The 22,850-nt window shown below is 46.2% G+C and overlaps 1 protein-coding gene across 5 annotated transcripts in view; it reads right to left on the reverse strand.

Annotated features, from left to right (window-relative positions):
- The window catches only part of slc4a4a (solute carrier family 4 member 4a), a 205,906-nt gene that overhangs the window by 159,333 nt on the left and 23,723 nt on the right, over positions 1-22,850 (reverse strand). For all 5 annotated transcript variants that reach the window (XM_045706588.1, XM_045706590.1, XM_045706589.1 and 2 more), the window contains exons 3-4: positions 18,971-19,044; positions 3,089-3,262 (exon numbers count right to left, since the gene is read on the reverse strand). In XM_045706588.1, the coding sequence (XP_045562544.1) occupies positions 3,089-3,262; positions 18,971-19,044 (248 nt within the window). The remainder of the gene's footprint in view (positions 1-3,088; positions 3,263-18,970; positions 19,045-22,850) is intronic.

Below are 22,850 nucleotides of genomic sequence, written 5' to 3' on the forward strand. Positions count from 1 at the left end.
CCTGTATTAAACTCTACACCTGTATCAAACTCTCCACCTGTATCAAACTCTACACCTGTATCAAACTCTACACCTGTATCAAACTCTCCACCTGTATTAAACTCTACAGCTGTATCAAACTCTCCACCTGTATCAAACTCTCCACCTGTATTAAACTCTACAGCTGTATCAAACTCTCCACCTGTATTAAACACTACAGCTGTATCAAACTACAACCATTTCAAAAATGACACCTGTATCACACTCTACACCTGTATCAAACTCTCCACCTGTATCACACTCTACAGCTGTATCAAACTCTCCACCTGTATCAAACTCTACAGCTGTGTTAAACTCTACAGCTGTGTTAAACTCTACAGCTGTGTTAAACTCTACAGCGTTATCAAACTCTACTGCCGTATCAGATTCCTTGTGCATCAGTGTTGAGTGTAACAGCGTCATCTCCCCCCTGGCTGTTATCAGCAACACAGACAGTGTTTTCTTGAATCTCTAAACAGCTGAGTAAAGCCTTTTCTATCCACAGATGGCCAGACTCCACGCAGAGCAAAACAGCAACCAACACATAGCAAAGGTCTATACTTTAACCAACACATAGCAAAGGTCTATACTTTAACTAAATTACTGCAAAGGTCCCACTTTAATCAACACATAGCAAAGGGTCCCATTTTAACCAACACATGGCAAATGGTCCCACTTTAATCAACACATTGCAAGGGGTCCCATTTTAACCAACACATTGCAAGGGGTCCCATTTTAACCAACACATTGCAAGGGGTCCCATTTTAACCAACACATTGCAAGGGGTCCCATTTTAACCAACACATGGCAAAGGGTCCCATTTTAACCAACACATGGCAAAGGGTCCCATTTTAACCAACACATGGCAAAGGGTCCCATTTTAACCAACACATGGCAAAGGGTCCCATTTTAACCTCACATGGCAAAGGGTCCCATTTTAACCAACACATGGCAAAGGGTCCCATTTTAACCAACACATGGCAAAGGGTCCCATTTTAACCAACACATGGCAAAGGGTCCCATTTTAACCAACACATGGCAAAGGGTCCCATTTTAACCAACACATGGCAAAGGGTCCCATTTTAACCAACACATGGCAAAGGGTCCCATTTTAACCATCACATGGCAAAGGGTCCCATTTTAACCAACACATGGCAAAGGGTCCCATTTTAACCAACACATGGCAAAGGGTCCCATTTTAACCAACACATGGCAAAGGTACGAAATAGTACAAAAATGTATGCCCTCACTACTGTTCGTCATGAGAGCGTCTGCTAAATGACTGAAATGTAAAAGGCACCACATTAATCAACACATAGCAAAGGTCTAACATATACATTGACTTTCCCTCTCCCCCAACCCCTCTGACAATGTCACTCCTTATCTCTCTATCTCTCTACAACCCTCTCTAATCTGTAGACTAATCCTAAACCTCTCTAAAGTTTATAGACCAACCCTAACCCTGTCACTAGTCAGTAGACCAACCCTAACCCTGTCACTAGTCAGTAGACCAACCCTAACCCTCTCACTAGTCAGTAGACCAACCCTAACCCTCTCTAGTCTGTAGACCTACCCTAACCCTCTCTATAATCTGGAGACCAACCCTAACCCTCTCTAGTCTCTAGACCAACCCTAACCCTCTCTAGTCTGTAGACCAACCCTAACCCTCTCAATAGTCTGTAGACCAACCCTAACCCTCTCAATAGTCTGTAGACCAACCCTAACCCTCTCTATAATCTGAAGACCAACCCTAACCCTCTCTATAATCTGAAGACCAACCCTAACCCTCTCAATAGTCTGTAGACCAACCCTAACCCTCTCTAGTCTGTAGATCAACCCTAACCCTCTCTAGTATGTAGACCTACCCTAACCCTCTCTAGTCTGTAGACCAACCCTAACCCTCTCTAGTATGTAGACCAACCCTAACCCTCTAGTATGTAGACCTACCCTAACCCTCTCTAGTCTGTAGACCAACCCTAACCCTCTCTAGTATGTAGACCTACCCTAACCCTCTCTAGTATGTAGACCTACCCTAACCCTCTCTAGTCTGTAGACCAACCCTAACCCTCTCTAGTCTGTAGACCAACCCTAACCCTCTCTATAATCTGGAGACCTACCCTAACCCTCTCTAGTATGTAGACCTACCCTAACCCTCTCTAGTCAGTAGACCAACCCTAACCCTCTCTATAATCTGGAGACCAACCCTAACCCTCTCTAGTATGTAGACCTACCCTAACCCTCTCTAGTCAGTAGACCAACCCTAACCCTCTCTAGTCTGTAGACCAACCCTAACCCTCTCTAGTATGTAGACCTACCCTAACCCTCTCTAGTCTGTAGACCAACCCTAACCCTCTCTAGTATGTAGACCTACCCTAACCCTCTCTAGTCAGTAGACCAACCCTAACCCTCTCTAGTCTGTAGACCAACCCTAACCCTCTCTAGTCTGTAGACCAACCCTAACCATCTCACTAGTCTGTAGACCAACCCTAACCCTCTCTAGTCTGGAGACCAACCCTAACCCTCTCTAGTCTGTAGACCAACCCTAACCCTAATCTGTAAACCAATCCTAACCCTCTTTCTAATCTGTAGACTAATCCTAACTCTCTCACTAATCTGTAGACTAATCCTAACACTCTCTCTGGTCCGTAGACCAACCCTAAACCTCTCTAGTCCGTAGACCAACCCTAAACCTCTCTAGTCTGTAGACTAATCATAACCCTCTCTAGTCTATAGACCAACACTAACCCTCACTCTAGTCTGTCCAAACACATTCGTCCCCCTGCCGGGCTATCTCACGGATTGGCTCAGCCAATCCTTCTCATTGAGTTGAGTGAGCAGTGATTGGCAGACCGAGTGGAGTGAGCAGTTATTGGCTGACAGTGTAGTGAGCAATGATTGGCTGACTGAGTGTTGTCAGCAGATTTGGGGGTCAGGGACACTTCAAGCCTTTGTTGGGGCCAGGGAGTGTTAGTTGTTCTGAAAAGAGAGACGTTTCGGCCGGTAATCTCTGCTGCCAGGGAGATGGCCGAAGCCGCTAATCTGTCCTGACGTGTATTTTAGCAGCACTTACTGAGCGGTTTGAGGATGCTGTTGCTGGCCTCATCGTTGTTTTCTGTGTCGGACCTGTCAGAGGCGTTCTCCGTCAGATGATCCTTCCTGTCCTTGTGGCTGCCTCTCCGACGTTGCCGTCTCCGACGCCGGTAGCTCTTGGGCATCTGCACGCCGATGTAGACGGTGTGGTGACCTGGATGGAAGAGAAAGACAATGGGTTAGGGTTAACAATGGGTTAGGGTTAACAATGGGTTAGGGTTAACAATAGGTTATGATTAACAATGGGTTAGGGTTAGACGGTGGGTTATGGCTGGCATCAGCAATGTTGGGCACAGGTACCAAGGCTGGCACACGAGGGCATTTGCATTGGCACACCAGGCATGAAATTCCAGTGTTTGGATTGACATAATTGAATTCTACCAGGTTGCAGGAGATTTGGTCACCTTTCCACCAAGGGAGCATGTAAATAAATACCAACCCTTCCTAAATGCAGGTTATACAGGAAATGGCTTCAAAGTTATCCGGATGCACATGCTCAGAAGGTGCTGTCTAGGCCAGACATAGAAGTTGGCGTCCAGCTGTCAAAGTAAATATTTTGGCTGTGAAGAAATAACAGGTAGCAGTGACGTTTCAATGTTTGTCTCCACTTGCAATCAGATCTCCAGACGTTAGGGTATTAACACGGTCAGGCTTCTCACATTCCTTAAAGGCATAGTTCTGGATTCTGGTAATATCTACTTCCCCAGAGTCAGACGAACTTGTGGATACCTTTTATGTCTCTGCGTGCCGTTTGAAGGAAGTTGCTATGCTAACTAGCATTAGCTCAATGACTGGATGTTTCTGTAGACTAGTTTGCATCGACTCGCGAAACTACCTCTAACTTCCTTCATACTGGATGCAGAGACATATATATGGTATCCACGAGTTCATCTGACTCTGGAGAAGTATAACTACTCTATAAGGAATGGGAGCAGTCTGACCATGTTAACAACCTAATCTCAGGAGGTCTGACTGCAAGTGCCAAAATCAAAAACTATCCCTTTAAGGTTGTGCTGTACTGTAACCCTACCTATCCATTTTAAATTTCAGTAATTTAGCAGACAGTCTTAACCAGAGCAACTTACAGGTGTAATTAGGGTTATAGTGCCTTGCTCAAGGGCACATCAACAGATTGTTAATTTAGTCGGCTCTGGGATTTGAACCGGCAACCATTCGGTTACTGGTCCTACCTCCCCCTTACTTATGTGAAGGGGAAACCTGTTGGTAACGTCTAAGGGTCACAGCTTTTAACCAGACTAGTGTCCGTAAACATAACCTCTACATGAGCTCCACGTCAGACCTCGTCTTGGAGATATATTCAGTGTAAACTGGAAACCACTTATCCTGAGGCTGCATTTATTGTAGCTGGGGATTTTAACAAGGCTAATCTGAAAACAAGGCTCCCTACATTTTGTCAGCATATCGAATGCGCGACCCGGGCTGGTAAAACCCTGGATCATTGTTACTCTAACTTCCGCGACGCATACAAAGCCCTCCCCCGCCCTCCTTTCGGCAAATCTGACCACGACTCCATTTTGTTGCTCCCAGCCTATAGACAGAACCTAAAACAGGAAACGCCCGTCAGGTCTGTTCAATGCTGGTCAGACCAATCTGATTCCACGCTTCAAGATTGTTTCGATTACGAGGACTGGGGTATGTTCCGGATAGCGTCGAACAACAACATTGATATATACGCTGATTCGGTGAGCGAGTTTATTAGCAAGTGCATTGGTGATGTTGTACCCACGGCGACCATTAAAACCTTCCCCAACCAGAAACCGTGGATTGATGGCAACATTCGCGCAAAACTGAAAGCGCGAACCACTGATTTTAATCAGGGCAAGGCGACCGGAAACATGACTGAATATAAACAGTGTAGCTATTCCTTCCGCAAGGCAATCAAACAAGCTAAGCGTCAGTATAGAGACAAAGTAGAGTCGCAATTCAACGGCTCAGACACGAGAGGTACAAAAAGAAAACTACAAAAAGAAAACCAGCCCCATCCCGGACACCGATGTCTTGCTCCCAGACAAACTAAACAACTTCTTTGCTCGCTTTGAGGACAATACAGTACCACTGACACGGCCCGCTACCAAAACCTGCGGGCTCACCTTCACCGCAGCCAACATGAGGAAAACATTTAAACGTGTTAACCCTCGCAAGGCTGCCGGCTCAGACGGAATCCCTAGCCGCATCCTCAGAGCATGCGTAGACCAGCTGGGTGGTGTGTTTACGGACATATTCAATCAATCCCTATCCCAGTCTGCTGTTCCCACATGCTTCAAGAGGGCCACCATTGTTCCTGTTCCCAAGATAGCTAAGGTAACTGAGCTAAATGACTATCGCCCCGTAGCACTCACCTCCGTCATCATGGAGTGCTTTGAGAGACTAGTCAAGGATAAAATCACCTCCACCCTACTTGACACCCTAGACCCACTCCAATTTGCTTACCGCCCCAATACAGTAAGTCCACAGACAACGCAATCGCAATCACACTGCCCTAACCCATCTGGCCAAGAGGAATACCTATGTAAAAATGCTGTTTATCGACTATAGCTCAGCATTTAACACCACAGTACCCTCCAAACTCGTCATTAAGCTCGAGACCCTGCGTCTCGATCCCGCCTTGTGCAACTGGGTCCTGGACTTTCTGACGGGACCCCCCCAGGTGGTGAGGGTAGGAAACAACATCTCCACCCCGCTGATCCTCAACACTGGGGCCCCCACAAGGGTGCGTTCTCAGCCCTCTCCTGTACTCCCTGTTCACCCATGACTGCGTGGCCATGCACGCATCCAACTCAATCATCAAGTTTGCAGACGACACTACAGTGGTAGGCTTGATTACCAACAATGATGAGACGGCCCACAGAGAGGAGGTGAGGGCCCTCGGAGTGTGGTGTCAGGAAAATAACCTCACACTCAACATCAACAAAACAAAGGAGATGATCAATGGGACAGTAGTGGAGAAGGTGGAACGTTTTAAGTACACATCACGGACGATCTGAAATGGTCCACCCACACAGACAGCGTGGTGAAGAAGGCACAACAGCGCCTCTTCAACCTCAGGAGGCTGAAGAAATTTGTCTTGTCACCAAAAACACTCACAAACTTTTACAGATGCACAATCGAGAGCATCCTGTCGGGCTGTATCACCACCTGGTACGGCAACTGCTCCGCCCACAACCGTAAGGCTCTCCAGAGGGTAGTGAGGTCTGCACAACGCATCACCGGGGGCAAACTACCTGCCCTCCAGGACACCTACACCACCCGATGTCACAGGAAGAACAAAAAGATCATCAAGGACAACAACCACCCGAGCCACTGCCTTTTCACCCCGCTAACATCCAGAAGGCGAGCTCAGTACAGGTGCATCAAAGCTGAGACCGAGAGACTGATAAACAGCTTCTATCTCAAGGCCATCAGACTGTTAAACAGCCATCACTAACATTGAGTGGCTGCTGCCAACATTCTGACTCAAATCTCCAGCCACTTTAATAATTAAAAATTGGTTGTAACAAATGTATCACTAGTCAGTATAAACAATGCCACTTATATAATGTTTACATACCCTTCATTACTCATCTCATATGTATATACTGTATTCTATACCATCTACTGCATCTTGCCTATGCCATTCGGCCATAGCTCTTCCATATATTTATATGTTCATATTCTTATTCCTTCCATTACACTGTTGTGTTAAAGGTAGTTGTTGTGAAATTGTTAGATTACTTGTTAGATATTACTGCATGGTCGGAACTAGAAGCACAAGCATTTCGCTACACTCACATTAACATCTGCTAACCATGTATATGCGACCAATAAAATGTGATTTGATTTGCTGTTAGACCTCGTCCTGGAGACATATTCAGTGCTGATAGACCTCGTCCTAGAGACATATTCAGTGCTGTTAGACCTCGTCCTGGAGACATATTCAGTGCTGTTAGACCTCGTCCTGGAGACATATTCAGTGCTGTTAGACCTCGTCTTAGAGACATATTCAGTGCTGTTAGACCTCGTCCTGGAGACATATTCAGTGCTGTTAGACCTCGTCCTGGAGACATATTCAGTGCTGATAGACCTCGTCCTGGAGACATATTCAGTGCTGTTAGATTTCGTCCTGGGGACATATTCAGTGCTGTTAGACCTCGTCCTGGAGACATATTCAGTGCTGTTAGACCTCGTCCTGGAGGCATATTCAGTGCTGTTAGACCTCGTCCTGGAGACATATTCAGTGCTGTTAGACCTCGTCCTGGAGACATATTCAGTGCTGTTAGACCTCGTCCTGGAGACATATTCAGTGCTGTTAGACCTCGTCCTAGAGACATATTCAGTGCTGTTAGACCTCGTCCTGGAGACATATTCAGTGCTGTTAGACCTCGTCCTGGAGACATATTCAGTGCTGTTAGACCTCGTCCTAGAGACATATTCAGTGCTGTTAGACCTCGTCCTGGAGACATATTCAGTGCTGTTAGACCTCGTCCTGGAGACATATTGAGTGCTGTTAGACCTCGTCCTGGAGACATATTCAGTGCTGTTAGACCTCGTCCTGGAGACATATTCAGTGCTGTTAGACCTCGTCCTGGAGACATATTCAGTGCTGTTAGACCTCGTCCTAGAGACATATTCAGTGCTGTTAGACCTCGTCCTGGAGACGTCAGTCTTAGACTCGAAAACAAAAGGCAATACCTGGCAGCCACAGAACACAATAGCACATATTCTCCAGATCAACTACCCCACAACACAATAGCATGTATTCTCCACATCACTACCCCACAACACAACACAATAGCACATATTCTCCACATCACTACCCCACAACACAATAGCAGGTATTCTCCACATCACTACCCCACAACACAACACAATAGCACATATTCTCCACATCACTACCCCACAACACAATAGCATGTATTCTCCACATCACTACCCCACAACACAACACAATAGCACATATTCTCCACATCACTACCCCACAACACAATAGCACATATTCTCCACATCACTACCCCACAACACAACACAATAGCACATATTCTCCACATCACTACCCCACAACACAATAGCACATATTCTCCACATCACTACCCCACAACACAATAGCACATATTCTCCACATCACTACCCCACAACACAACACAATAGCACATATTCTCCACATCACTACCCCACAACACAATAGCAGGTATTCTCCACATCACTACCCCACAACACAATAGCACATATTCTCCACATCACTATCCCACAACACAATAGCACATATTCTCCACATCACTACCCCACAACACAATAGCACATATTCTCCACATCACTACCCCACAACACAATAGCACATATTCTCCACATCACTATCCCACAACACAATAGCACATATTCTCCACATCACTACAACACCACACAATTGCATGTATTCTCCAGATCACTACCCCACCACACAATAGCACATATTCTCCAGATCACTACCCCACAACACAATAGCACATATTCTCCAGATCAATCACAATGCCTTGTGCTTTATTCAAATTCACTCACTGACAACCCTCCAGTGTGGATAGAGACCTGATTCATTTCTTTGTTGGTCTTTTTTATTCAAGTTTGATTACTCCTGAGCTATAGCACCTACAGATACAGTATATCAATACATCATTTTAAGAGCATGACAGAGTACTCATTCTACACCACCAACAATGACCCAAATAACACCTGACAGAATAACACCCACACTACAGACTGTATCAATACACTGTCCCACAGTATCTACTGTATCGATACACTGTCCCACACTACAGACTGTATCGATACACTGTCTCTACACTACAGACTGTATCGATACACTGTCCCACACTACAGACTGTATCGATACACTGTCCCACACTACAGACTGTATCAATACACTGTCCCACACTACAGACTGTATCAATACACTGTCCCTACACTACAGACTGTATCAATACACTGTCCCACACTACAGACTGTATCAATAGACTGTCCCTACACTACAGACTGTATCAATACACTGTCCCACACTACAGACTGTATCGATACACTGTCCCACAGTATCTACTGTATCGATACACTGTCCCACACTACAGACTGTATCAATACACTGTCCTGTAGACTTTGGGTTAAATAAAAGCATGCACATCTGCAATGAACTGCTGACATGGACCAGAACCAAGACCAGTCTGATCCAGACAACAACATGTAGCAACTTCAGGGGGTGGTGATGTGAGGAGAGGAGAAGAGAAGAAAGGAGAGGAGAAGAGAAGAAAGGAAAGGAGAGAGCAAGAGAAGACACCAAGGGGAAAATAAAGAGAGAGAAGAGGGAGAGAAGAGAGAAAGTGAAGAGAGAAAGAGAGCAAAGAAAGAGATGGAAAGAGAGAATGAGAGTGATATATAGGGAGAGTAAGAAAGAAGGAGGGGGGCTCTAAAAATCGAATAAGAAAGAGAGAGAGAGAGAGAGAGAGAGAGAGAGAGAGAGAGAGAGAGAGAGAGAGAGAGAGAGAGAGAGAGAGAGAGAGAGAGAGAGAGAGAGAGAGAGAGAGAGAGAGAGAGAGAGAGAGAGAGAGAGAGAGAGAGAGAGAGAGAGAGAGAGAGAGAGTGACAGATGAGAATTGAAAGAAATAAAGAGAGAGGGGGAACTGGAAAGGGAGATTTGCACACTGCCAGAGCAGCTTTGTTGTGTGCTTCCTGTTCTTTCGGGTTTTCCTTTAGTTTCTTTTGAGTTTTCCCCACCAGGCTCTAAATGAAGTGAGCTCCCTGTGTTTTAATCACTAAATAACCATGGAGGCACATCACCAGTTACCCCAGTAACACATCAACAGTTACACCAGTAAGAGAGCTGCTCGGACAGCAGGGGCCAATGTGGAGGGCTGGGAACTCACCACCAGCATGTTAATACCAACAGTATGCTAATACCAGCAGCATGCTAATACCAGCAGCATGCTAATAACAAGCAACAGCATGATAATACCAACAGCTGATACCATCAACTTGCTAATAGCAACAGCATGCTAATACCACTAGCATACCAATAGCAACAGCATGCTAATACCACTAGAACGCCAATAGGAACAGCATTTTAAAAGCAACATCATTCTAATAGCAACTGAATGTGAATACCACTAGCATGCCAATAGCAACAGCATGCTAATAGCAACAGCATGCTAATAGTAACATCATGCTAATACTTCTGTTCACCAAATCAAATCAAATCGTATTTGTCACATGTGCCGAATACAACAGGTGTAAACCTTACAGTGAAATGCTTACTCACAAGCCCTAAACCAACAATGTAGTTTTAAGAACAATTAAAAATAAAGTAACAAATAATTAAAGAGCAGCAGTAAAATAACAATAGCGAGGCTATATACAGGGGGTACCAGTACAGAGTCAATGTGCGGGGGCACCGGTTAGTCGAGGTAATTGAGGTAATATGTACATGTGGGTAGAGTTAATAAAGTGACTTATGCATAGATAATAACAGAGAGTAGCAGCAGCGTCAAAGGGGGGGGGGGGCAGTGCAAGTAGTCTGGGTCGCCATTTGATTAGATGTTCAGTAGCTGTTTAGAAGCCTCTTGGACCTAGACTTGGCACTCCGGTACCGCTTGCCGTGCGACAGCATAGAGAACAGTCTATGACTATTGTGGCTGGAGCCTTTGACACTTTTTAGGGCCTTCCTCTGACACCGCCTGGTATAGAGGTCCTGGATGGCAGGAAGCTTGGCCCTAGTGATGTACTGGGCCGTACGCATTACCCTCTGTAGTGTCTTGCGGTCGGAGGCCGAGCAGTTGCCATACCAGGCAGTGATGCAACCAGTCAGAATGCTCTCGATGGTGCAGCTGTAGAACCTTTTGAGGATCTGAGGACCCATGCCAAATCTTTTCAGTCTCCTGAGGGGGAAAAGATTTTGTCGTGCCATCTTCACGACTGTCTTGATGTGCTTGGACCATGTTAGTTTGTTGGTGATGTGGACACCATTGAACTTGAAGCTCTCAACCTGCTCCACTACAGCCCCATCAATGAGAATGGGGGTGTGCTCGGTCCTACTTTTCCTGTAGTCCACATTCATCTCCGTAGTCTTGTTCATGTTGAGGGAGAGGTTGTTGACCTGGCACCACACGGCCAGGTCTCTGACCTCCTCCCTATATGCTGTCTCATCGTTGTTGGTGAACAGGCCTACCACTGTTGTGTCATCGGCAAACTGAATGATGGTGTCGGAGTCATGTCTGGTCGTGCAGTCATCAGTGAACAGGGAGTAGAGGAGGGGACTGAGCACGCACCCCTGAGCGGCCCCCGTGTTCAGGATCAGCTTGGCTGATGTATTGTTGCCTACCCTTACCACCTGGGTGCGGCCCGTCAGGAAGTCCAGGATCCAGTTGCAGAGGGAGGTGTTTAGTCCCAGGGTCCTTAGCTTAGTGATGAGCATTGAGGGCACTATGGTGTTGAATGCTGAGCTGTAGTCAATGAATAGCATTCTCACATAGGTGTTCCTTTTGTCCAGGTGTGAAAGGGCTGTGTGGAGTAAAGTAGAGACTGCATCATCTGTGGATCTATTGGGGCGGTATGCAAATTGGAGTGGGTCTAGGGTTTCTGGATAATGGTGTTGATGTGAGCCATGACCAGCCTTTCAAAGCACTTCATGGCTACAGACGTGAGTGCTACAGGTCGGTAGTCATTTCGGCAGGTTACCTTAGTGTTCTGCTTGAAACATGTTGGTATTACCAATTCAGAAGGGAGAGGTTGAAAATGTCAGTAAAGACACTTGCCAGTTGGTCTGCGCATGCTCACAGTACATGTCTTGGTAATCCATCTGGCCCTGCAGCCTTGTGAATGTTGACCTGTTTAAAGGTCTTACTCACATTGGCTGCGGAGAGCATGATCACACAGTTGTCCGGAACAGCTGGTGCTCTCATGCATGTTTCAGTGTTATTTGCCTCGAAGCGAGCATAGAAGTAATTTAGCTCATCTGTTAGGCTCGTGTCACTGGGCAGCTCTCAGCTGTGCTTCCCTTTGTAGTCAGTAACAGTTTGCAAGCCCTGCCACATCCGATGAACGTCGGAGCAGGTGTAGTATGATTCCATCTTTGTCCTGTATTGATGCTTTGCCTGTTTGATGGTTCGTCGGAGGGCATAGCGGGATTTCTTATAAGCTCCCGGGTTTGAGTCCTGCTCCTTGAAAGCGGCATCTCTACCCTTTAACTCAGTGCGGATGTTGCCTGTAATCCATGGCTTCTGGTTGGGGTATGTACGTACAGTCACCGTGGGGACGACGTCATCGAAGCACTTATTTATGCAGCCAGTGACTGATGTGGTGTACTCCTCAAAGCCATCTGAAGAATCCCAGAACATATTCCAGTCTGTGCTAGCAAAACAGTCCTGTAGCTTAGCATCTGCTTCATCTGACCACTTTTTTAATTGACTGAGTCACTGTTGCTTCCTGCTTGAATTTTTGCTTGTACTCTGTGTGTGGAGTAAAGGTGGTCTAGAGTTTTTTTTACCTCTGGTTGTACATTTAACATGCTGACAGAAATTAGGTAAAACAGATTTAAGTTTCCCTGCATTAAAGTCCCCGGCCACTAGGAGTGCCACCTCTGGATGAGAGTTTTCCTGTTTGCTTATGGCGGTGTACAGCTCAGTGAGTGCTGTCTTAGTGCCAGCATTGGTCTGTGAGTGGTATGTAGACAGATACGAAAAATACAGATAAACTCTCTAGGTAGATAGTGTGGTCCACAGTTTATCATGAGATACTCTACCTCAGGTGAGCAAAACCTCGATACTTCCTTAGATATTGTGCCCCAGCTGTTGTTTACAAATATGCATAGACCGTCACCCCTCATCTTACCATGAAACATAAGATATTACAGTTTTTAATGTCCTGTAGGTAGCATATATGTGCATTTAGCTCGTCCAATTTATTTTCCAGTGATTGTGCATTGGCCAATATTACGGATTGCAAAGGCAGATTAGCCACTCGTCGGCGGATCCTCACAAGGCACCATGATCTCTTTCCGCGATATCGTTTCCATCTCTTTCTCCTGCGAATGACGGGATAAGGGCCTGTTCGGGTGTCTGTAGTAAATCCCTCTCGTCCGACAGATTAAAGAGAAATTCTTCATCCAGTTCGAGGTGAGTAATCGCTGTTCTGATTTCCAGAAGCTCTTTTCGATCATAAGAGACGGTAGCAGCAACATTATGTACAAAATGAGCGAAGTGTTTGTACCAATAGTTACAATAAGGACAACGTTTTTGATCAATAGGCTAGTTCAGATCAATAGGCTAGTTCAAAAGGTGTGTGATTGTTCATTTTTCAACTAAATAATTTAAAGAGGCAATCTGGAGTTCAAACATTAACAAAGTCGCTGTTTTGGTAAACAGCTGAGGGATTGAGAAAGGTACCCATTCTCAAATTCCTAGACAGAGCTATGGATGCAAGGACTTACCATCCATGAGATCCAAAATTATAGTTTTAATCATGTTATGAGGCTCTACAGGGTTTATTTACAATGACATTGTTTACAAATAACCCACTCGGCACACACTGGTTGAATCAATGTTGTATCCACATCCTGTCAACAAAATTACATTGAACCAACGTGGAATCAACATTGAATTGACATCTGTGCCCAGTGAGAAAGAACTAAAACGAGCTTCTATTTTGGGTTCTGATGAGGTAAGACAATTGAACAAAGCTCATGAGGAATTTCTAAGTTCTTTACTTCAAGAACCAATGGCTATATGTTATGGATTTAAAAGTTAAAAAATATATGTATGTAGCAATGGCAGAGTGCCCCTTTAAGTGTTGATCCTCTGCAGACATTTTCATCAGGCCACTCAGTCCATTGATTATAGTGTCACTGTTCACTGAGGCTACTACAACATATGGCTGTATTACAAGGAGAACACAACATGGTTTCTCGCTTCACATTAAATAATCCCTAGCACTGAGGATTTGTCTGTCTGTTTCTGCGTCTGTTTCTGTGTGTGTGTGTGTGTGTGTGTGTGTGTGTGTGTGTGTGTGTGTGTGCGCGTGTGTGTGTCCATGCGTGCGTGTGTGTGTGTGTGTGTGTGTGATCCTATACTGAGGAGCTGCCTGTAGTCTTGGACTCAGGAAGTGAGGGGGATTGTGTCAGGGTTCAGTCTGAGGTAAGGACAGGAACAAGAAAAGGCCTGACAGTGAGGACCTCAGGCATCACAGAACTAAAGGAGTTTTCCCAATAGCCAACTTACTTCATCCAGTAATGTGATGCATTTCAAATCTTTGTGTTGGAAATCTATACTGCTCATAACAAATACGACTAAAACTGGAGAGAGTTTGTGTAACAAGAAGGGGTTGGCACCATCTTTACACAGCCCTGTCCTCTCAGACCCCAGTCCCCTGTCCTCTCAGACCCCAGCCCACCCAGTCCCCTGTCCCCTGTCCTCTCAGACCCCAGCCCACCCAGTCCCCAGTCCCCTGTCCCCTCAGACCCCAGCCCACCCAGTCCCCTGTCCCCTGTCCCCTCAGACCCCAGCCCACCCAGTCCCCTGTCCTCTCAGACCCCAGCCCACCCAGTCCCCTGTCCCCTCAGACCCCAGCCCACCCAGTCCCCAGTCCCCTCAGACCCCAGCCCACCCAGTCCCCAGTCCCCTCAGACCCCAGCCCACCCAGTCCCCTGTCCCCTCAGACCCCAGCACACCCAGTCCCCTGTCCCCTCAAACCCCAGTCCACCCAGTCCCCTGTCCCCTCAGACCCCAGTCCCCTGTCCCCTCAGACCCCAGCCCACCCAGTTCCCTGTCCCCTGTCCTCTCAGACCCCAGCCCACCCAGTCCCCTGTCCCCTCAGACCCCAGCCCACCCAGTCCCCTGTCCTCTCAGACCCCAGCCCACCCAGTCCCCTGTCCCCTGTCCCCTCAGACCCCAGCCCACCCAGTCCCCTGTCCTCTCAGACCCCAGCCCACCCAGTCCCCTGTCCTCTCAGACCCCAGCCCACCCAGTCCCCTGTCCCCTCAGACCCCAGCCCACCCAGTCCCCTGTCCCCTCAGACCCCAGCCCACCCAGTCCCCTGTCCCCTCAGACCCCAGCCCACCCAGTCCCCTGTCCTCTCAGACCCCAGCCCACCCAGTCCCCTGTCCTCTCAGACCCCAGCCCACCCAGTCCCCTGTCCCCTCAGACCCCAGTCCACCCAGTCCCCTGTCCCCTCAGACCCCAGCCCACCCAGTCCCCTGTCCCCTCAGACCCCAGCCCACCCAGTCCCCTGTCCCCTCAGACCCCAGCCCACCCAGTCCCCTGTCCCCTCAGACCCCAGCCCACCCAGTCCCCTGTCCTCTCAGACCCCAGCCCACCCAGTCCCCTGTCCCCTCAGACCCCAGTCCACCCAGTCCCCTGTCCCCTCAGACCCCAGCCCACCCAGTCCCCTGTCCCCTCAGACCCCAGCCCACCCAGTCCCCTGTCCCCTTTGGGAGGCAGGTAGCGGCAGGTAGCGGCAGGTAGCATAATGGTTTGAGAGGGTTGTCAGTTCAAATCTCTGGTGTGATGGGAAAAAGTATGTTGGGAAGTGAGCTGGCAACCGGAAAGCTGATGGTATCAAATCCTACATTCCATCCCCTGCCATTGTGCACTTGAGCAAGGCACTTCACCCCCTCAACAACTGCTGCATGAGCGCCGTAGTATGGCAGCTCCAACCTGTATATTTATGTGTGTCGGAGGGGTTGGGTTCAAATTTACGTATGACCTTGTGTACAATTGGACGAATAAAGTTACAATTGGACGAATAAATCCTAATCTTATAATGAATTGTCTATGTAGTAAACATACTTTAGAACCATATAATTAATTGTCTTTGTAGTAAACACATACACATGCTAAAATACGCACTATACACACACATGAGTTTTGTACTGTAGATATGTGGTAGTCAGGCTTGGGGAGTAACTGATTACATGTAATCTGTTACATTTAAGGGATTACAAAAACCGGTAGCTGTAATCCGTTACCAGCTAAAATATTGTAAATCGGGTTACTTTTTAAAAACTAGAGGATTACTTTTAAATTCAGAAAGGATGTTGGTGAAAAAAAATCTTTGTGTGACGTTCGTCGTAATGAGGAGACCAAGGTGCAGCGTGCTGAGCGCTCATGATAAAATGTATTTGAACTCAGAACACTAAATCAAAACAATAAACAAAGAATGACGACCTTCACATTCTGCAGGCTAAACTGAGCTGCACAAAAAACAAGATCCCACACTGAAGGAGGGGAAAAGGGCTGCCTAAATATGGTTCCCAATCAGAGACAACGATAGACAGCTGCCTCTGATTAGGAACCACACGCGGCAAAACACAAAGAAATAGAAAACATAGAAAGGCTTGGAATGCCCACCCTACATCACACCCTGACCTAACCCCAAAAAGAGAAAATAAACGGCAATCTAAGGTCAGGGCGTGACACTTTGACACTCCTTTTGTTTTCTCAGTGACATTCAAATCAGCATTGAAAAAAGACGGAAGTTTAAATTTGTTCCACCTGAGCGAGTCTGACCACCAATCAGAGACCACTATGATGACACACCAAATGTGTTTGATGGATTGCGGGAAAAGAGCAGGAATAGGCTTTGGTAGGCTACAGTCCAAGCTATGTCTTCTAATGCTGCGACTGCTGTCGGCATCCAAAGATGATCCAACTTGAATAAACGCTTGGAGGTAAAGGATGACAGCAGTGGTGTAGTCTACAGTGATACGGATATCACTTACTATTGATATCTACATAGTACATTGATGTGAATCACACTGCTGCTCTCTCATTTAGCTATTTGCGCCTTAGGGGATTGTGGTTGTTGTGGATACGGCTGTTCACAAATCTAAATGTGTATTTAAACACAATAATGGTTGAATTTCAAGAAATTTAAGCTGCCTGTCAATCATTGTTTTTGAAACCAGTGGACAGCCAGTGAAAAATGCGCTCTTGCAACAGCTGCATAGTGCGGATCCCAGACTATGGGGCTTTTATTGCTCCATCTAGTTCATGCTGATAAAGAAAATCCATAGGCCTAATAGACACACGCTTAAGCTCGCACACTTCTGATAGACTTAAAGGGGCATTCTAGTTGCTACATCAATTTTTGGAGTACCAGTGGTACTGGTACTGGTGGTACATACAGTGGTACATACAGTACCAGTCAAAAAATAACGTTTTTCTTTATTTTTACTATTTTCTACATTGTAGAATAATAGTGAAGACATCAAAACTATGAAATAACACAAATGGAATAACGTAGAGTAACCAAAAAAGTCTAAAACAAATCAAAATATATTTTAAATTTGAGATTCTTCAAAGTAGCCACCCTTCCCGTTGATGACAGATTTTCACATTCTTGGCATTCTCTCAACCAGCTTCATGAGGTAGTCACCTGGAATGCATCTAAATTAACAGGTATGTCTTGTTAAAAGTGAATTTGTGGAATTTCTTTCCTTCATAATGCATTTGAGCCAATCAGTTGTGTTGTGACGAGGTATTTTTTTATTTTTTTTATTTAACCTTTATTTAACTAGGCAAGACAGTTAAGAATAAATTCTTATTTACAATGACGGCCTACAAAAGGTAGGGGTGGTATACAGAAGATAGGCCTTTTTGGTTAAAGACCAAGCCCATATTGTAGCAAGAACAGCTCAAATAAGCAAAGAGAAACAACTGTCCATCATTACTTTAAGACATGAAGGTCATTCAATGAGGACAATTTCAAGAACTTTGAAAGTTTATTCAAATGCAGTCACAAAAACCATCAAGCGCTGTGATGAAACTGGCTCTCATGAGAACCACCACAAGAAAGAAAGACCCAGAGGTAAAATGAGACTATTGGCTGAGACAAATCCTTACACTAGCCATGAGACTATTGGCTGAGACAAACCTTTACACTAGCCATGAGACTATTGGCTAAGACAAACCCTTACCCTAACTATGAAAATATTGGCTAAGACAAACCCTAACTATGAGAATATTGACTAAGACAAACCCTTACCCTAACTATGAGACTATTGGCTAAGACAAACCCTTACCCTAACAATGAGAATATTGGTTGAGACAAACCCTTACCCTAACAATGAGACTATTGGCTAAGACAAACCCTAACTATGAGAATATTGACTAAGACAAACCCTTACCCTAACTATGAGAATATTGGCTAAGACAAACCCTTACCCTAACTATGAGAATATTGGCTAAGACAAACCCTTACCCTAACTATGAGAATATTGGTTAAGACAAACCCTTACCCTAACTATGAGACTATTGGCTAAGACAAACCCTTACCCTAACTATGAGACTATTGGCTAAGACAAACCCTTACCCTAACTATGAGAATATTGGTTGAGACAAACCCTTACCCTAACTATGAGAATATTGGCTAAGACAAACCCTTACTTTAACTATGAGAATATTGGCTAAGACAAACCCTTACCCTAACTATGAGAATATTGGCTAAGACAAACCCTTACCCTAACTATGAGAATATTGGTTGAGACAAACCCTTACCCTAACTATGAGAATATTGGCTAAGACAAACCCTAACCATTTGGCTGATCATACAGTAGATACTGTTGTTCTTGGGTGGTCTAGGCTGGGTTACTGTAAAGTTACTATTGCTTTTTGATGGTCTAGGCTGGGTTACTGTAAAGTTACTATTGCTTTTTGATGGTCTAGGCTGGGTTATTGTAAAGTTACTATTGCTTTTTGATGGTCTAGGCTGGGTTACTGTAAAGTTACTATTGCTTTTTGATGGTCTAGGCTGGGTTACTGTAAAGTTACTGTTTCTCTTTGGGTTACTGTAATGCATGTATCGGTTGGAATAACAGCAATATAAATACATGTGATGAATGGATTGATTGTCTTACCTTCTACCTCCTCTTCATCACAGACGTGTTTGAGGAATGAGGCCCCTCGGTCCAGCACGGCCTCGTCCTCCATCCTGTAATAGTAGAAGAGGAAGAAAGACTGTTCACACTTCTCTTCCAGAGACAATGTGGAGCCATAGCGTTTGGGTTCGTTCACCTGCAGTGTGTTGGGGCTGAGCCTGGTGGTGCTGGACCCACTCATTCTGAACTCATTAAACACTCATCTACAGCTCCTCTTCTGCCACCAGGCCCATCTACAGGTGGTCTTCTCTCTCCAGGATCCTGGCCAGCAAGGCAGCTAGCTACAGCAGGATCCAGGCTGAGGAAGCTCCTGTTCTTCAAGGTATCCAGTGTAGACTAGCTATGGTGTAAGCTAACAACCAGAGATAGTATTTAGTGTCCGCTAGCTACCGGGAGATGGTATCCAGTGTAGTCTAGCTACGGTGTCAGATGGTATCCAGTGTAGGCTAGCTACCAGGTAAATGGTATCCAGTGTAGACTAGCTACCAGGTAAATAGTATCCAGTGTAGGCTAGCTACCAGGTAAATAGTATCCAGTGCAGGCTAGCTACAAACAGACGGTATCCAGTGTAGACTAGCTACCAGGTAAATAGTATCCAGTGTAGTCTAGCTACCAGGTAAATAGTATCCAGTGTAGTCTAGCTACCAGGTAAATGGTACCCAGTGTAAACTAGCTACCAGGTAAATAGTATCCAGTATAGGCAAGCTACCAACAGACGGTATCCAGTGTAGGCAAGCTACCAACAGACGGTATCCAGTGTAAGCTGGCTAGCGGCAGATAGTTAGCCATCAGGCAGATAGTGACACAGTGACGTAGCTAATCCAGGATAGGATAGTATGGGTAATCCAGGGTAGGGTAGCTACTAGGCAGGTACTCTAATATGGGTAATCCAGCCAGAGGGGGCGGAACAAGGTTAGGAATATGGGGACAGGGACAGGGTTATAGGGACAGGGTTATAGGGACAGGGTTAGGGTTATAGGGACAGGGACAGGGTTATAGGGACAGGGTTAGGGTTATAGGGACAGGGACAGGGTTATAGGGACAGGGTTAGGGTTATAGTGACAGGGTTAGGGATACAGTGACAGGGTTAGGGATATAGTGACAGGGTTAGGGATATAGGGACAGGGTTATAGTGACAGGGTTAGGGATATAGTGACAGGGTTATAGTGACAGGGTTAGGGTTATAGTGACAGGGTTAGGGATATAGTGACAGGGTTAGGGATATAGTGACAGGGTTAGGGATATAGTGACAGGGTTAGGGATATAGTGACAGGGTTATAGTGACAGGGTTATAGTGACAGGGTTAGGGATATAGTGACAGGGTTAGGGTTATAGTGACAGGGTTAGGGTTATAGTGACAGGGTTAGGGTTATAGTGACAGGGTTATAGTGACAGGGTTAGGGATATAGTGACAGGGTTAGGGTTATAGTGACAGGGTTATAGTGACAGGGTTAGGGATATAGTGACAGGGTTAGGGTTATAGTGACAGGGTTATAGTGACAGGGTTAGGGATATAGTGACAGGGTTAGGGATATAGTGACAGGGTTAGGGATATAGTGACAGGGTTAGGGTTATAGTGACAGGGTTAGGGATATAGTGACAGGTTTATAGTGACAGGGTTAGGGATATAGTGACAGGGTTAGGGATATAGTGACAGGGTTAGGGATATAGTGACAGGGTTATAGTGACAGGGTTATAGTGACAGGGTTAGGGTTATAGTGACAGGGTTAGGGTTATAGTGACAGGGTTAGGGATATAGTGACAGGGTTAGGGTTATAGTGACAGGGTTAGAGTTATAGTGACAGGGTTATAGTGACAGGGTTAGGGATATAGTGACAGGGTTATAGTGACAGGGTTAGGGATATAGTGACAGGGTTAGGGATATAGTGACAGGGTTAGGGATATAGTGACAGGGTTAGGGTTATAGTGACAGGGTTATAGTGACAGGGTTAGGGATATAGTGACAGGGTTATAGTGACAAGGTTAGGGATATAGTGACAGGGTTATAGTGACAGGGCTATAGTGACAGGGTTAGGGATATAGTGACAGGGTTAGGGTTATAGTGACAGGGTTATAGTGACAGGGTTAGGGTTATAGTGACAGGGTTAGGGATATAGTGACAGGGTTAGGGATATAGTGACAGGGTTAGGGTTATAGTGACAGGGTTATAGTGACAGGGTTAGGGATATAGTGACAGGGTTAGGGTTATAGTGACAGGGTTAGGGTTATAGTGACAGGGTTATAGTGACAGGGTTAGGGTTATAGTGACAGGGTTAGGGTTATAGTGACAGGGTTAGGGATATAGTGACAGGGTTAGGGTTATAGTGACAGGGTTAGGGATATAGTGACAGGGTTAGGGTTATAGTGACAGGGTTATAGTGACAGGGTTAGGGATATAGTGACAGGGTTAGGCATATAGTGACAGGGTTAGTGATATAGTGACAGGGTTAGGGTTATAGTGACAGGGTTATAGTGACAGGGTTATAGTGACAGGGTTAGGGATATAGTGACAGGGTTAGGGTTATAGTGACAGGGTTAGGATTATAGTGACAGGGTTAGGGATATAGTGACAGGGTTAGGGTTATAGTTACAGGGTTAGGGTTATAGTGACAGGGTTAGGGATATAGTGACAGGGTTAGGGATATAGTGACAGGGTTAGGGTTATAGTGACAGGGTTAGGGTTATAGTGAGAGGGTTATAGTGACAGGGTTAGGGATATAGTGACAGGGTTAGGGTTATAGTGACAGGGATATAGTGACAGGGTTAGGGTTATAGTGACAGGGTTAGGGATATAGTGACAGGGTTAGGGTTATAGTGACAGGGTTATAGTGACAGGGTTAGGGTGACACACACACACACATACACACACACACACAGTGACACACCCTCCATCCCTTCCCAACCCCAACCCCCGCTCCATCCCTTCCCAACCCCAACCCCCGCTCCGCTCCATCCCTTCCCAACCCCCGCTCCATCCCTTCCCAACCCCAACCCCCGCTCCATCCCTTCCCAACCCCAACCCCCGCTCCATCCCTTCCCAACCCCCAACCCCACTCATCCATCTTCTACTCATCCTCCCTTAAAGGATTAGCCCGGCGTTAAGTGACAAACATACACCAGCCTGTAACAGACTGTAACAGACTGTAACAACCATACACCAGCCATACACCAGCCTGTAACAGTCTGTCGTTGAGACAGACCACATTACGTAGTTGAAGATAGGGCTGTTGCGGTGATCATATTACCGCCACAGGCAGTCCTGAGTCATGACGGCAGTAAAATTCCACGAGACTGTTGAGTCACAGTAATATACTCTTATGGTAGTACCCAACTCGCTAAAACTAATGGCCTGGTACTCAGGGCTCTATTGTCCCTTCATCAGGTCCTAATGGTCTGGTACTCAGGGCTCTACGGTCCCTCCATCAGGTCCTAATGGCCTGGTACTCAGGGCTCTACGGTCCCTCCATCAGGTCCTAATGGCCTGGTACTCAGGGCTCTACGGTCCCTCCATCAGGTCCTAATGGCCTGGTACTCAGGGCTCTACGGTCCCTCCATCAGGTCCTAATGGCCTGGTACTCAGGGCTCTACGGTCCCTCCATCAGGTCCTAATGGCCTGGTACTCAGGGCTCTACGGTCCCTCCATCAGGTCCTAATGGCCTGGTACTCAGGGCTCTACGGTCCCTCCATCAGGTCCTAATGGCCTGGTACTCAGGGCTCTACGGTCCCTCCATCAGGTCCTAATGGCCTGGTACTCAGGGCTCTACGGTCCCTCCATCAGGTCCTAATGGCCTGGTACTCAGGGCTCTACGGTCCCTCCATCAGGTCCTAATGGCCTGGTACTCAGGGCTCTACGGTCCCT

This window comes from Salmo salar, chromosome ssa24, assembly GCF_905237065.1.
Source record: "Salmo salar chromosome ssa24, Ssal_v3.1, whole genome shotgun sequence".
Taxonomy (NCBI): domain Eukaryota; kingdom Metazoa; phylum Chordata; class Actinopteri; order Salmoniformes; family Salmonidae; genus Salmo; species Salmo salar.